Source organism: Tachysurus fulvidraco, chromosome 3 (genome assembly GCF_022655615.1).
Source record: "Tachysurus fulvidraco isolate hzauxx_2018 chromosome 3, HZAU_PFXX_2.0, whole genome shotgun sequence".
Lineage (NCBI taxonomy): Eukaryota > Metazoa > Chordata > Actinopteri > Siluriformes > Bagridae > Tachysurus > Tachysurus fulvidraco.
In genome coordinates this window covers 22,513,384-22,529,233 of record NC_062520.1, presented here as the reverse complement: position 1 = coordinate 22,529,233, position 15,850 = coordinate 22,513,384, and the positions used below count along the sequence as shown (strand labels likewise).

The 15,850-nt window shown below is 36.1% G+C and overlaps 1 protein-coding gene across 1 annotated transcript; it reads left to right on the top strand.

Moving 5' to 3' along the window:
• The first annotated feature begins 1,889 nt into the window (after positions 1-1,889).
• pde11al (phosphodiesterase 11a, like) lies at positions 1,890-14,190 on the top strand. The gene is made up of 20 exons (XM_027149678.2): positions 1,890-2,874; positions 4,370-4,528; positions 6,555-6,644; positions 6,981-7,121; positions 7,282-7,346; positions 7,840-7,960; positions 8,598-8,673; positions 9,369-9,436; positions 9,520-9,612; positions 9,714-9,764; positions 10,587-10,733; positions 10,910-11,017; positions 11,165-11,274; positions 11,412-11,502; positions 12,697-12,797; positions 13,082-13,159; positions 13,242-13,305; positions 13,407-13,481; positions 13,640-13,723; positions 13,823-14,190. Exons 1-20 carry the CDS (start codon positions 2,128-2,130, stop codon positions 14,057-14,059), a joined length of 2,706 nt encoding a protein of 901 aa, XP_027005479.2. The 5' UTR covers positions 1,890-2,127; the 3' UTR covers positions 14,060-14,190.
• The last annotated feature ends 1,660 nt before the right edge of the window (positions 14,191-15,850 follow it).

Here is a 15,850-nt window from a genome sequence, read left to right as displayed (position 1 = left end):
TCAGTAGCAAATTTAGTAATACAGAGTTTTAATCACTATGTTTTACTATATCACTTGCTACTAACAGAATGGTTTAAATGATCAATCTCTTCTGCTATCCCAATTCATTTTACTGAAATCTTGTAAAGAAAAGTAAAAGAAAAGGGTTTTTTTCAGCAAGTTTCTTTCCTGTTTCCAGAGTGAACACCGACACCGAATCCACAAAGGTGACCACAACAACAAACATACATTTTCATCTCTCTCGTGTTCATGCTTTAAAAACACAGTTTGGTCTTTGTAAAGATCTCAATGGTGCATCATCTCTGCACATAACAGTTAGTATCACTGGATCATCCTTAATGTGACACAAACAAATGCCTAGCAAATAGTGACTCAAATTTTTTGCAATCCTCAGTGCAGTTTATTTTGCATTGCATTCCTTAATTGGAATTCTCAAGAGAATTTGTCAGCGGATTTATTACAGACCTCAAACTTGAGTTCAGTGGTCAATTACCTTGCTTGGCCTCAGATGCTGTAGGGATTTTGGCAGCACATTTACATCTGCTGTAATCTGAATGTAACAGAGCCTGGAGTGATTCCTTTCCCCTGGCTGCTTGGTAATACACTGCTAAGCGACACGTTTCATTAATGCAGTAGAGTCCAACTAAGTGGTTGTAGACTGTTATTGACACAGCCTTAGGACGACCTCGCAGTAATTCATTTAGTTAATTTGCATTCAATAGACTAGCTACAAAGTTTACATATTAGAGTTTTAAGTTTGTCTTTAGGTTCTTTATACAGGATAAGGTTTAAACATCTCATATATCCCATCCATCCAGTGGCACAATTCAAAGTATAACACATCTGTATGGCAGGTTGGTTTTATAAAACCTTTCTCTCCCTTTTTCAAAATATTGTAAAAGATGATTATTTATACATAAAATGTTTACAGAGCAGGCAGGTTTATTAATCTAATCTAAATAAAGAATTTAAATTATAGCAGAGTGCAGAAGCATATGTGATCTACAGTAAATCCCTGCAATCTGAAATAAAGTGAATATTTGACATAATTTTCTAAGACAGCACACAAACAAATCTAGATATAAAAACTCAGTGTTATATTCAGAAGTGCAGGTTTTAATTGCTTGAACCTGCATCAAGGTCAGTTAGATCAGGCAAATAGCAATGAAATACTGAAGATTATATTATTATTATTATTATTATTATTATTATTATTATTATTATTATTATTATTTAAATAGACACATCTTTAAAAAGTACAGATGAAATTAAAATGGTTGCGCTATCTCTGTGGAGTTCGACATGTTTTCTTCACATGCATGGGACGCCTTGTTTCCTCCAGGTTGTTTGATTTTCTCACACCTTCCAAAACCATGCCAGTACAGTAGTTTGTTTGTAGATGCGAATTTGTGTGCAAGCTCGCTGTTTCCGATCCATCATGACCCTGACCAAAATAAAGAAGTCAAGGTGAGTGAATCGGTGAATGAATGCATTACTAAGGTTTTAGAAACTGCTGATGCCATTGCTTTATTGTGTTAGATTCATTGATTTATTTAGTTCTCTGTAGATTTATTAGACTACTTTAGACTATTTTCTAGGACAGAAAAATCACTTGTCATAATAAACAAACAAACAAATAGGCAAGAATAGATAAATGACCAGACTAAGCAAATTTCATTTTTATCATTAGAGATGCACTTTCAGAAGACATACTGTAAAAAATTAAATAAATAAATAAAAAAGAATAAAACATCATGCAACAGTACTGCTTAGACATCTGATTTGAATTTTGCAAAATTCTTGCTCTGAGACTTTGTTCCGAGCAGAAACTTTATTCTTGTCTGACATAGCTCGGTTTCATGATGTACTTGTTGCATAACGCTTTTCCTTAATATACTGACTCCTAAGCCTTCCCGAAGGACGTGCACGAGAGGGAAAAGAGACGTTACGGGGACATGTGAATTAACACGCGCGTGCGCGCACGTGTCTATGAGTGTATGTGAATGTGGTGACAGTGCGGTACCAGCTGGAGCTTTATTAGTGAGGTGCGCATCACTCCACTTAGTCGAAACAGTGGACTTGTAGGACTCGCGTCTTTGGAGTCAATTTTGCCTCTGAGTGTTAATAATGACAACTTTTGACTTCTCCGACGTGGAGGCGTTTCTGGACCGACACCCGGAACTCTTCGAGAATTATGTGATCCGTAAGGGCGAGCGCGCAGCTCTGAATACACACCTGACAGAGACGCGGCCGTGCGACAGTTCTGCTCCGGAGGAGGAGAATGAGGATGCGGACAGCGGGAAACGGCGCTCATCGCAGGCGGAAATGCGGCGTACCTTCGCACTCTCCAAGGCGAGCGCCACGCACCACACCTACGACGAACGCGTGAGCGTGGCGGCGCGGGAGTCACAGGCAAGCGTAAGGCGGCGCGCGCTCTTGCGCAAGGCCAGTTCACTGCCGCCCACCACGGCGCACATCCTGAGCGCGCTGCTGGAGTCGCGCGTGAACGTGCCGTGCTACGCCTCCAGCGCGCTCGACTACAAGTACACGCTCAAAGAGTCGGACGAGCGCGAGTTCTTTCTCGAGCTCGTTAAGGACATCTCCGGCGAGCTCGACATGACAAATCTGGGGTACAAGATCCTAGTAAACGTGTGCGTCATGGTGAACGCAGACCGCTGCTCGCTCTTTTTGGTAGAAGGTCCTGCGCACGAGAGAATGTTAGTGTCCAAGTTTCTAAACGTGCATTCAGGGACAGCGGGGCGACCCTATTCCAGTACAATTCCCTTCGCCGAGGTGCAAGTGCCCTGGGGCAAGGGTATCATCGGCTATGTTGCCGAACACGGCGAGACGGTCAACGTTCAAAACGCGTATGAGGTGAAATACTGTACGTGTGTGTGTGTGTGTGTGTGTGTGTGTGTGTGTGTGTGTGTGTGTGTGTGTGTGTGTGTGTGTGTGTGTGTGTGTGCGTGTACACTACATAATACGGCAGCATTAGGAACATCTTATCTATACAGCCAATCGTGTGACAGCAGTTCAGTGCATAAAATCATGCAGATTTGGGCCAGCAGCTTCAGGTAATGTTTACATCAACCGTCAGAACAAGGAAAAATGTGACCCCATTTTTTATGACAGGCTGGTTTAAGTATTTCTTCAAGTATTCAAGCGCTGCTCAAAGTTTACCCAGAATGGTGCAATAAAGAAAAGAAAACACAGTGATTGGCAGCTCTCTACATGGAAGCACATTGTTGAAAAGAGAGGTCAACAAATTATGGCCAAGAAAAGCAGAAAGGCTACAGTAACTCAGATAACCACTCTGTACAATTGTGGTGAGCACATGGGCTATATATTCATTATAAGCACAAGTTCATAACACAGATTCCCTGCTTATGAAATACAAAAACATGAATCATTGTAGCATACAGTAGGTCCTCAGGTTTGTAGTCGAGAGCTCCTGTCCTAAAAAACACAAACCATTATTAGCATATCTCAGGACTCAGTGGAGCTACTGTCAGGCCAAACTAAAAACCGATTAGTTAAATTATGTCAACGTGACCGAGAAACCTGATTTTTCCTGAAGGCTTCACGCTTATAGTACAGTTTTTTCCTTACTGCAGTCAGAATTTAGGTCCCACTGTAGCTGAATTCTGGACATCGTTATTACATGGCCAAAGGCAAACTTTCCCATTGGTCAGCTGCTGAACCTATTAATTTTCTGACTAGAGATCTATCTTCTTGACACAGAATAGGAACAGTTAGTTTCAGTGGGAGCTAGCTATATAAAGTGTCTCCTGCATTTACCGTTTTTTTTCCTACGAACAAGGCTACTTAGAATACTGTTATGCTGGAACAAATGAACTTATGTTGTCCTCGATCTGCAGCATCTTTCAACCATGTCACCACAGAACAAGAAACCCATTGCTGGCTCCTTAAACTTCCAGGGCCTGTCAACAAATCCATTCTTGTATTCTTCATTATTGTACTTAGATTGATTTCCCTTTTAATTTCATTGTATGCTTGTATAAAATGAACTGTCTCACTGTCTATAACTCATAGTAAGAAGTGTATAATATGATTTTAGATAAATAAAAGAATAATAAGTAGGAGATTTATGACATTGCCATGATGTGTGCCCATTTGTATGATCTAGTGTATCGCTGAAAGCAGTCAACTCAAGAATGTTGTCAGGGATTTCCTTTGATTATCAGTCACTGTAGACAGCAGAGAAAACTACTTAAAAATCTGTACATAATGATAATAATTTATCATAAATGATCTCATTCTGTGTGCTTAATTCAAGATAAGAATCTAGAAATAGGGTTCCTATGACAAAAATCAAGAGATATGTTTCTAACCTTTGTATTTTCTACAGGACCATCGTTTTAGTGATGAAATTGACAAGCTGACAGGTTATAAGACTCAGTCAATTCTGTGCATGGCCATCTGTAACAGTGATGGAGATGTGATTGGAGTGGTGCAGGCCATCAACAAGAAACCCTGTGGAACTCCCTTCATTGAGGATGATGAAAAGGTGAGCTCCATCATCCCCTCTCTGCTAGGAATATACTCAAACTCTGAACCTCTAACTCTTTTTACTGTCATTCATAACCTTCCGTATTGGTAACAAAGATTTTTTTTAAAGATTTAAAGCCCACCTGAAAGGATAAACCGGCCAGTTGTTTAAAGGTTTTGTGTGACTGTTGTGGAAATATCATGCAATTAAAAGGTTGCTCAAAAAAGGTTGCTCAAGCTTATAACCACTGTACTTTTTAAAGTAATACATTTTTGTAGTTTGTTATTCTTCATGCTAATCATTTTCCTTCTGTCCTAATAAGAATGCTATAAACATTTCTTAGAAGGGAAATTGTACTGCTGAAAGTAAAAAAAAAACTCAGTAAATAGTATTTTCACTCATAAGGCTTATTTTAACTTTACCTTAATTAAGTATTACCAGTATTAAACACAATGCCTAAACATTTTAAGTAGACATAGCAACACATTATTTTTTAATGAAAATTATTGTAAAATTATAATTGTAAAATATCTAATAATTAACAGAATTCACGACACTCCGTGGGTGTATCATGATATAAATCATTTTAGCTGTAATTATTCTCCAGTTTCTCATATTTGGAATACTTTTGTCACAATGTTATTATTTTCAATATTCCCTTGAAGAGTAAACCTGGTGAATCAGCTGGTAGAGCACACTTGTCGCCAGCTGTATTCTGGATTAAGAAGTATATTTCCAGTATGTTTAAATTAACTAATAAGGTATAATTTTGTTGCTTGAATTCCATAGCTAAATAATACCTTAAAATCTGTGTAAAATATTGTAAACCCTGCAGTTCTTTAATTGTGTCCAACAAACCCCCATCAATAAGTAAATTGATATTCATGAACATCATGAGGTTCCTAGAGCTTAGCTACTAAAATGAGTAATCAGTGAAGGAAAATACAATAAAAATTTACCTGAAATACTTGGAGTTTTTCACCATCATACCACAAGCCATTATTGGTACATAGATTGCTTGGATGTTATTTGGTCTTAATTATCTAATGTGATCTGTGCCATTGAAACTCATAATATAGCAACAAAATCAAAGTTTTGACTAGTGTTTATTCATTTTAAGACATTTTTCTGTTATTATTGTGCATACACAAAATGTCTTGATGCAGTAGATAATTTGAGCGCTAATGAAAATGCTTTTATTTTGCTTTCTTTTATAATTGTATACAGCAGTTGTTCATTACAAATTATATCACTGTCAACAAAAGTAAAATTACTAAAATATTGACATGAATTTAAAAGTTTCACAATATTTGGTTTGTCCTCTTTCTTCTTTAATGACAGTGTCTGCTCAAGCAAGTAAAACCTTCTGATCCATTTTAGTTTCATCTGATCACATGCTTCAGTAGAAGAGAGGAAACATGAAGAAGAATCTTTTGTACAAAGCGGATATCATGATTTTAATATTTTCAAAAATATGAAATCTACTGTTATTTTACATTTTAAAAGAAAAAAAATCACAGATGTGGTCTCAGACTTTTGGACCCCACTGTGAAGAGGTGGTACCTTAGTGGTTAAGGTGTTGGACGAATCCCAAGTCCACCTAGCTGCCATCACTGTGCCCCTGAGCAAGGCCCTTAACCCTTAATATGTATACTGTAAGATGTGAGTTGCTCTGGATAAAGGTGTTTTCCAAATAGCATAAAAATTTAATGTGTATATGAGTATATGTCTCTCTCAAGGTTTCTTCCTTAAGTCCTTTTTCATGCCAATCTCACCTTTTGGTTGCTCATCAAGGATTTAAACCTAAAAAATTTTATTTCCATATGAAAACAAGGATCGAAAGTGTTGCTTCTGTATATCTCTATCTTTCTCTCTCTCTTTCTCTCCTTCCCTCTCTCTCTATCTTTCTCTCTGTCTCTCTCTGTCTCTCTCTCTCTCTCTCTCTCTCTCTCTCTCTCTCTCTCTCTCTCTCTCTCTCTCTCTCTCTCTCTCTCTCTCTCTCACACACACACACATTCCTTCTCTCTGCTTGTTTTCTGCTTAGGTGCTACAGATGTACCTACCCTTCTGTGGTATATCGATCTCCAATGCCAAACTCTTCTCTGAGTCTCGCAAAGAATACGATAGAAGCCGGGTGAGAATCTGAGCTACACACTGATCTGTTCACAGCCTGAAGAACACTGATAAATAATGCACACCAAATTCCAGGTTGATTCTCAGTATGGATTCTAATTAATAGATTGATTTTAAGAATGGATTCAGTGATATGCTGTGAAGTGGTAATGCAGCATAAGGTGTGCAGAAAGAAGTAAATGGTCATTTTTTAGCTTATTATTTTATTTCATGTGAACAAATATGTTGTATAGATTTTTCATCTTGATTCAAATTCTACCCCACAGGTTTATATATATATATACACACACACACACTATAGTGCAATGCGAGTGTTAAGGGAATGCTGTTTCTGCAGGCTCTTCTGGAGGTGGTGAACGATCTGTTTGAGGAACAGACAGACCTGGAGAAGATCGTGAGAAAGATCATGCAGCGAGCACTAACCTTGCTGCAGTGTGAGCGCTGCTCTGTGCTGCTCCTAGAGGACATCCACTCACCTGTAACATTTAAAACAAATCTCTCTCTTTTTTTATTACTTTCTACACTTTTTGAGTGTTGATCTATGAATCTACCTAGTTAGAGGAATTGTTGAATAATACACTAAGCTTCTCATGTCTTGCAAGACTTCTGCTTACTGTTGTTCCTTCTATATCTTGCAGGTGGTAAAGTTCTCAAAGACATTTGAGCTCATGTCTCCATTTTGCAATATGGATCATGACATAAGGTGAGGGCTTTATTTCACATTCTGTATAGATATTGGCAATTCATTAGGGATATAGATCAGGGCTGTATTCATAAAGATTTTCAAACTACAGTAGGAGTTTCTGAGTTTCTACAGTGTAAATGAAATTAACATAATGATAATATTGTTATAATAATAATATTGTGTACACTGTAAAACATGATAGCACCATTAAGTTATGTGAATTATTTCTTCTCTTTAACTTGAATTGACATGACATGTTTTGAACTCAAATTTATAAACTTGTAAAATTTAAACTTAAAGAACTCCAGTGTCTTGACAACATGTGATTTGAAACAAAACATATCCTCAAGTTGATTTTAGTAATATTTTAAGGCATCAGGAAAATATTTGTTTCAATGTTTAACCCTCTTGAAATCAGTGCTTAAAAAACATTAACATTCTCCCAGGATTCTTCTCTCGCTCTCTCTCTCTGTTTGAGTTTGTGTGCTTCTGTGTGTTTATTTGATGTCAGCATGGAGAAAGTGTCCCGTTCTGACTGGCTGATTAATAACAGCATTGCTGAGTTAGTGGCATCTACAGGACTGCCTGTTAACATAAGCGATGTGTGTCAGGATCCCCGCTTTGATTCTGAGGTGTATAGACATGCAAATACACACAAATATCCAGGCATATATTTTAATTGTAATTGTTTCTGATACAGATTTTCTGCTGTAGAATAGCACTGTTGTTCATTTATTAATCAAGCCATTCTATGTACAAATTGTCACACATATGTAGCATTACACAGTGCTATGACTCCACGTGTTTCATGCATGAAGACCAGGAAGACCATTCTGCTTTAATATAACCTCAAAGCAAGGTCATTATGCCAAATGACAAACAATAATCAAAATGAATGGCATACTGTAGGTTAATCATTAATAGAAAATAAATAAACAAACAAACAAACAAACAAATAAATAAATACAAACACAATTCATAATTTTTGCCTCACACCAGAGGGGCACATGCAATAATTATTTATTTTTATTTCAATTAATAAACACAGACCACACACACACACACACACACACACACACACACACACACACACACACACACACACACACACACACACACACACACACACACACACACACACACACACACACACACACACACACACACACACACACACACACACACACACACACACACACACACACACACACACACACAAATCACTATACATTTATACAACGGTATACATTTGTGTGTGCTTGATCACAGGCTGACCAGGCCTCAGGCTTTCACATCAGGTCAGTGCTGTGTGTCCCAATTTGGAACAGAACCCATCAAATAATTGGTGAGTTGCCTGCATTATGATTAATACATATATGTGCATTGTTAGTCACATTTGTAGGTATACAATTGCCTATATCCTTCAGTGAAAAAGAATTACCAGTTGTTCCAGCTATTTTAAGCAATGACAACTTTTTAAACTTTGATTGATGTTTAGGTTTCAGTGGGTTTTTTAAATAATGTATGTGTGTCAGAAGCAGTACTGTGGTTTTTAAATATTCCGTATCCTTACTTTATTAGATATATCAACTTAATGGTCCATCTTGCAGGTTACAGTAACAAATTATGCTCCTCTTTTTTCCATAAGCAGTTTGTGTTAATCATCATCTAGAGTCAGTTCTTCATTCAGTTCATTTGTTTCTGTTTCTCAAACCTGTTTTTGACATTAAGGTGTTTAAAATGCCCAGCAACACTGCTGTATTTAATCTATTTGTACCCACACCAATTACTACCTGAACTTTTTCAATGACAGTCCATCCACCATAGTACACATACTATGCTCATAAAATATGTTTTATACTGTATATGTGGAGGTTTGGTTCAGTTTGGTTTCTTTCAACAGACAGACAAAAGCCATTTGAATAATCACTCCACCTTGTGGACAGTACTTTGCCTGACAAATGTGTGTTAGTGAGCAGGTGAGTGCCAAGTCACATACATGAAGTACTCTATATCTAAAAAGACTCTCATTTTTTCAAGGAGTTGCCCAGATCCTTAATCGTTTGGACAGGAAGACCTTTAACGATGCAGATCAAAGATTATTTGAGGTTTGAGTTTTGAGTATTATTGAATGTTTTATTTCTGTAGATAATGGAGATGTTATAATAATCACTCATTGTGTTTGTCACAGGCTTTTGTTATTTTCTGTGGCCTTGGCATCAATAATACAATGATGTACAACCAAGTAAAGAAAGCTTGGGCCAAACAGTCTGTGGCTCTGGACGTAAGCAGAATGTAATGTCTTTATACGTATTCGATCAGTGATGGGATGGATATTTAAATAATGAAGTAAAGCTAACATATATTTACTATCTATGTGCTCAGATGCTGTCTTATCATGCAACATGCTCAAAAGCTGAAGTAGATCGACTCAAGGTAACATCAAACAAATGTACAATCTACAACAACCTCACTGCTGTCATCCTTCACCTGTTTTTGTATAGAATGAGTTATTATATGCAACAGATATCATTATAGCCAGCATCATGTTTAGGTAGAGCTCTGGTAGTAAAGAAGTTGTTAATGCCATTAGTGAAACATTCTAATATATAAGCTTTAGGACTATATCTTTTTGTAAAACATTAGTGCAGGAGTTTATGAAGTCAGCCAGATAGCAATTTAAAGCCATAGTTCAAACTGATTATATAAATTCTTGGGATTATTGGGATGTTATTACTGCATATTTAACTCATTTGTCATTGTGAAGACATTAAATGCTCTCTAACATACAAGGCTGAAATTTGTACAGATGAAGTACTAATGTGTACATGGACCTGTGTGTGCATGTTTCACAACTCATGAACACAGTGCTTATTTATTTCTATTAATGTTTATTTAATTTATACTGCTATTAAAATTAATTAATGCACTTACTGAACATAATCCATTCTGTAATAATCTAGCAGATGGTACTGCATCTCTTGCTGTTGTCTTTTGTTCAAGGCAGAATTATGTCATTTTTTAATGAAACTAGATATAGTCTGCTAAAGCCAACATAATATTGTCAATAAATAAATAAATAAAATAAAATGCTGCTGTTTGTTGTATAGTTGCTTTATATGGTGATATATGAAATGATGATATACAGGAAATCTGCTGCTGGTAGGTCCAGCACTGCTGTTGTGTTTTTATATGCTATTTGATATGTGTAGTGTTATTGGCTAGTTTTCTGCAAACCTTCTCTGTCTACTCTTCCAGGCTGCTAAGATCCCCCTGAGCAGTGAGCTGGGAATCGATGAGTTCCACTTCAATGACTTTTCCCTGGACAATGATGCCATGATCACTGCCTCTCTGCGCATGTTTCTGGAGCTTAGTGTTGTGCAAAAATTTAAGATGGATTATGAGGTGAAGAGAGGAGGCATAGAAGAAGTCATACTCCCAGCTGTATTAGTCATCACTTACTAATGCATCCCCAGACAAGCAAAGTCTGAGCTGCTGAAAATTAACTCATCCTGATTGAATGCTCAGTAGTAGGGAATGTTAGCAAGAATAAGTCATACTTTCTTCTTTCACCTGCTCAGGTGTTGTGCCGCTGGCTGCTCACTGTAAGGAAGAACTACCGTACTGTGGCCTATCATAACTGGAGACATGCTTTTAATGTCTCTCAGTGTATGTTCGTCATGTTAACTGTGAGTCTAACTCATTAGAAGAGTCTTTTGAATTTTTTTGCAAGACAATGATAATAAGACAGTGGAATAAATTATGATTAACATCATATGAATACATGTAATAGATATATGTATGTTTTTACTTATCTTATTTCTGTCCTTTGGCAGACTGCAGGATTCCAGGATGTTCTTACAGACACAGAGATTCTGGCACTGATGGTTGGATGTCTGTGCCATGACTTGGATCATCGTGGGACCAACAATGCTTTTCAAGCCAAGTGAGCCAAAAACTCAATCAATGTTTTGCAAATTGTCTTTTTATCCAGCAGGTATCATGCTAAAAAAAAGGCAGCGATGTTTTGTTGGTTTGTAGCTATCTGTAGTTATTTGTCAGTGATTTGTATTGCTTCTGCAGGTCAGGATCAGCACTGGCATTGCTGTATGGAACATCAGCTACCCTTGAACATCACCACTTCAACCATGCTGTTATGATCCTGCAGAGTGAGGTGACTATTTAGTTTCCATTGTTTTTAAAAGATCAGCACTGTCCTGTACATCATACACCACACAAGAAATGATCCACTGCCTCTTTCATAAGCTTATAAGCTTTTACCTTTGGAATGTTTTGGCAATAAGGGGAAAGACCTGCCAGTGTTGATTAATTGGGAGCTTTAGCTCCCAGCTGTTAAATCATTACAAACCTCTGTATTGATTTCCTGTTGCTTTATAATAAGCTCCTTTAACTAATTAACTAAGGTAAGAAGAGACCCTCTGGGCCTATGCCACTGAAGTAGAAAGAGGAAGAATGTTTCATAAAGGCACGGCTTGCTTAAAAAGCATGGAGTATTGTGTCTATTTGAATAACAAAGTCTTATGCCTATTTGTAGAACTGAGCCAGCTAGGACTTACAGTACAGTATATGCACATATTGCATCAGGATTTGGTCATCCTTAGAGATGAGAATTCCTCTTTTGAAGTTCAGAGAGAAGGAATGTTCAAGGTCTGTGCATATGCTGCTTTCTCTCTGTCTTTGATTAGAAATGAAGCTGTCTTACAGCATTTCTGCTTACCAGTAATACTTGCATCCTGTAGTAGTTATTTGTGCTTAGTAAACTATTCATGAATTTAGTCATGGTGATTTGCAACACTAACAAGAAGACATATATGTTCATCTAAAACAAGCACTGTCTGTATGAATTGAAAGGTTCCATCTCTAAATGTTTCATAATCTAACACACATCTAAAACATTCCATCTTTTATGTGTATTGTGTTTCCCCCAATAACTCAATCCTGGTGCTGTATAAGCATATTCATCCTGTCACATGCGTGTGCGCATTATCACAAATCTGTTCAATTTGCTTATTACAGAACATCTGAGCTTCATTATTCTTTGATCTTATCTTAGATCTTAGACTCCTTTAAACAAATCTAATCTCTTGCTAAGCACTGTAATCCAGAGCCATGAGACTGAGCCTACATTTTGAATTTAATTTTATTGTGTCATTTTGTGCATGTTGTCTGTGTCATTACTGTTCAGCTCATTTGTGAAATAAAAAGGGCAAAATCCTTACTATTTTCCATGGAAATTCAATCATAATCATAATCCCCATCACTGTGTTGATCAATACTGATTTTTCATTATTTCTGAGTGAAGTAAACATTAATAGTAAAACAAAAACAAACCTTTAATGTCCAACAGGGGCACAATATATTTGCCAATCTCAGCTCTAAAGAGTACAGCAGCATGATGCAGCTCTTAAAGCAGGCCATCCTGTCTACAGATCTCACCTTGTATTTCCAGTAAGTTTTACAGACCATGATTAAGAATTTTAAATGCACTTTAAATACATCACTGCATGCTTAAAAATTCCATATATAAAGCATCCACAGAGGGGCGCCACTAGAACAGAGGCGTGTTAGAAGCCTAGTTTTCTTTGGTCAGAATTAAATGTGGAGCTGTATGTACATGCATATGAAAAAGTTTATTTTATTTTATTTATTTATTTCAGTTTTAAGCCTGCCCTTATTTCTTATATTTTGTCTTATAAACACTAGCCTTTCCCATTTTTTATTCTCCATATAAGAAAAAGAACCAAGTTCTTTGAGTTTGTTCTGGCTGGAGACTTCAGCTGGTCAAAACAGGAGCACCAAGACATTTTCAGGTCAATTATTCTTTATTTTAAATATATAGAAAACTATTTGGGTGAAATCGTAAGCAAAAACATGATACTGCCTCCATAACAGGTCTATGCTAATGACTGCATGTGATGTGGGTGCTGTGACTCGACCTTGGGCGATCTCTAAACAGGTCCATTTGTCTTATTTCAGTTCCAAGATTTATTTGGTTGTTAGATGAAGCATTGATGTGTAGCGAATGTTATGTCACTGTAGTGTCATCTCTTACTGCAGGTTGCAGAGTTGGTGACTAGTGAATTCTTTGAACAAGGTGACAGGGAGAGATTTGAGCTGAAGCTTACACCATCTGTGAGTGTTTTGCTCTATATTGGGCTTTTAAATTGAGTTTCTGTCTTAGATTTTTGGAAGCCCATAATCCTGTAATAATGTATTCTGAATGTGGAGACTCTAATATAAACCTTGACAATTTGTGAATGCCCTTGGTCCATGTTTTCATTCGCTACAAGGCTATTTTTGATCGCAATCGTAAAGATGAACTTCCTGCACTTCAGCTTGAATGGATCGATAAGATTTGTAAACCACTGTATGAGGTAAAAAACAAAACAAATAAACCAAATTATTTTAGTTTCTGGTATTCTGTCAACTATTTACTTTTAACTTAATAGTTATTGAAGTCATTTTTTTTAAAGGCTTTGGTGAAGCTGAATAGGAAGCTCCAGCCAATGGTAGATGGGATACATGCCAATCGAAAAAAATGGGAGGAACTCTGTTTGTCCTATCAGCAAGCCCATAAAGTCTCAGAGTCTTCCAATCCATATGCAGACGTTGAAGGAGAAGAACCAAGTCAAGCCACCCTTACACAGTCATGTGAACCTGCAGCAACCAGTCAGAGCACAGAGTTTTCCCATAGGGTGGAGTCAAACTAGACAACGGCATCCAATCACAAGTCAGCACTGATGACCAGAACATTGGAGGGAGAGTCTTCACATCAGAGTGAATATGGGAGAGAGATGAAAAATAAAAAAGTTAGCTTTAAGATTGTAACAGCATAATCACTTTTGGCATATATATATATATATATATATATATATATATATATATATATATATATATATATATATATATATATATATATATAGAGAGAGAGAGAGAGAGAGAGAGAGAGAGAGAGAGAGAGAGAGAGAGAGAGAGACTATAACTAGAATTCACTGTGAATTGGAAGAACTGTGATATTTAGCACTTGCTGACTTTTTGTTCATGACAACAAATTTATTCTGTGTAGGGGTCCACTGTATATTTGTTTATCCAAACTAATGCCTTTTACCCACTGACACTAAAAATTGACGATTCATTACTTTGGTTGTTTGATACATTGTTCAGTATCCACCAATACTGTAGTAGGCACATTGGAACAAAAGTTTAAATTAACTACATCCTAGCTTTAATTAATATATAAATTATTAAACACTGTGTTTGCTTTTAGTTTCAAGATTTATTCATTAATTGTTCATTTTATAAGTTATTCATGGCTTTCTTTTAATAATATAGAGATTCATAAGTACTAGACTGCTCATGCAAAGGTTGTTTGGCTTTTTGAAGTATATAATATGACAAATAGCTTATATAAAGACTGGTGATATAATTAATAATGCTCACCAAAGTAATGTGTCAATTTTTACAAGGTAAACATATAAATCAGTTTGTTTGCATGTGATTATCAGCATGTAATTTTGTTTGATTTCTCCAAACCACATTTGCAAAATTCCTTTTTAAACTGCACTTAAACTACCACAGCATTTGTGCCAGCACTGTGAATGCACATGAAATCCACAGTATTGCATGCTGCAGTCTGCTGCTTTGAAATAGCTTCCTGCTTTCAGTGGGGGTGTAAACCTTAACGATGTACTGCAGTTTGTTGTTAAAGTTACCAGCATGCATAGTGTTTTGCTCCAAGCATTGTCTGCCTTATTGAAAAAAGTTGAAAATGACTGTGTTATTATTTTTGCACTTATATGATTCTATAACATTTAGAAACAAACGTTTTGTAAATAAAAAATGCTGTAATGCTAAATTCTTTGTTTTTATTTCATCTGATTTATGAATAATCAGCCCATTTTCTGGATATGTATATGTATGGTAATAGTACAACCAATACAGTATAAATATAAATGATAAAACAAGCACAAACATTCTAAATACTATAACAGGTATTATATTATATTATATTATATTATATTATACTTAAAAATAGCCCTATTATTTCAGATAAAAAGTAAGGAATTTACTATGTTGTATAAATTATTATTATTTATATGACTATAGATTAAACAGGAATACTGAATTCATTCATAATTGCAATTTATTTAAGTGACAAAACTTTAATAAGTGAGCTATTGACAAAGTAATCTATAAAACGTATTTATTTATTTATTTATTTGTTTGTTTATTTATTTATTTATTTGCTTTTGGCATGTGCTTTACAGATTCACAGCTAGTAGTAGCTAAATTCACTCAAAGGCAAATGTAAACATTGTTTATAAACCCTTTTTTTTAATATTTGGACTCAAAATAATATGGGGGAACCAATATTTTATGTTTATGTTAATATATTTACTTTAATGAACAATTATTAATGAACAATTTTACTTTGTACATTCATAAAATAAAGGTTCTCCAAAGATTCTCGAAGGTTCATTCAACTGCAAAAATGTTTCTAC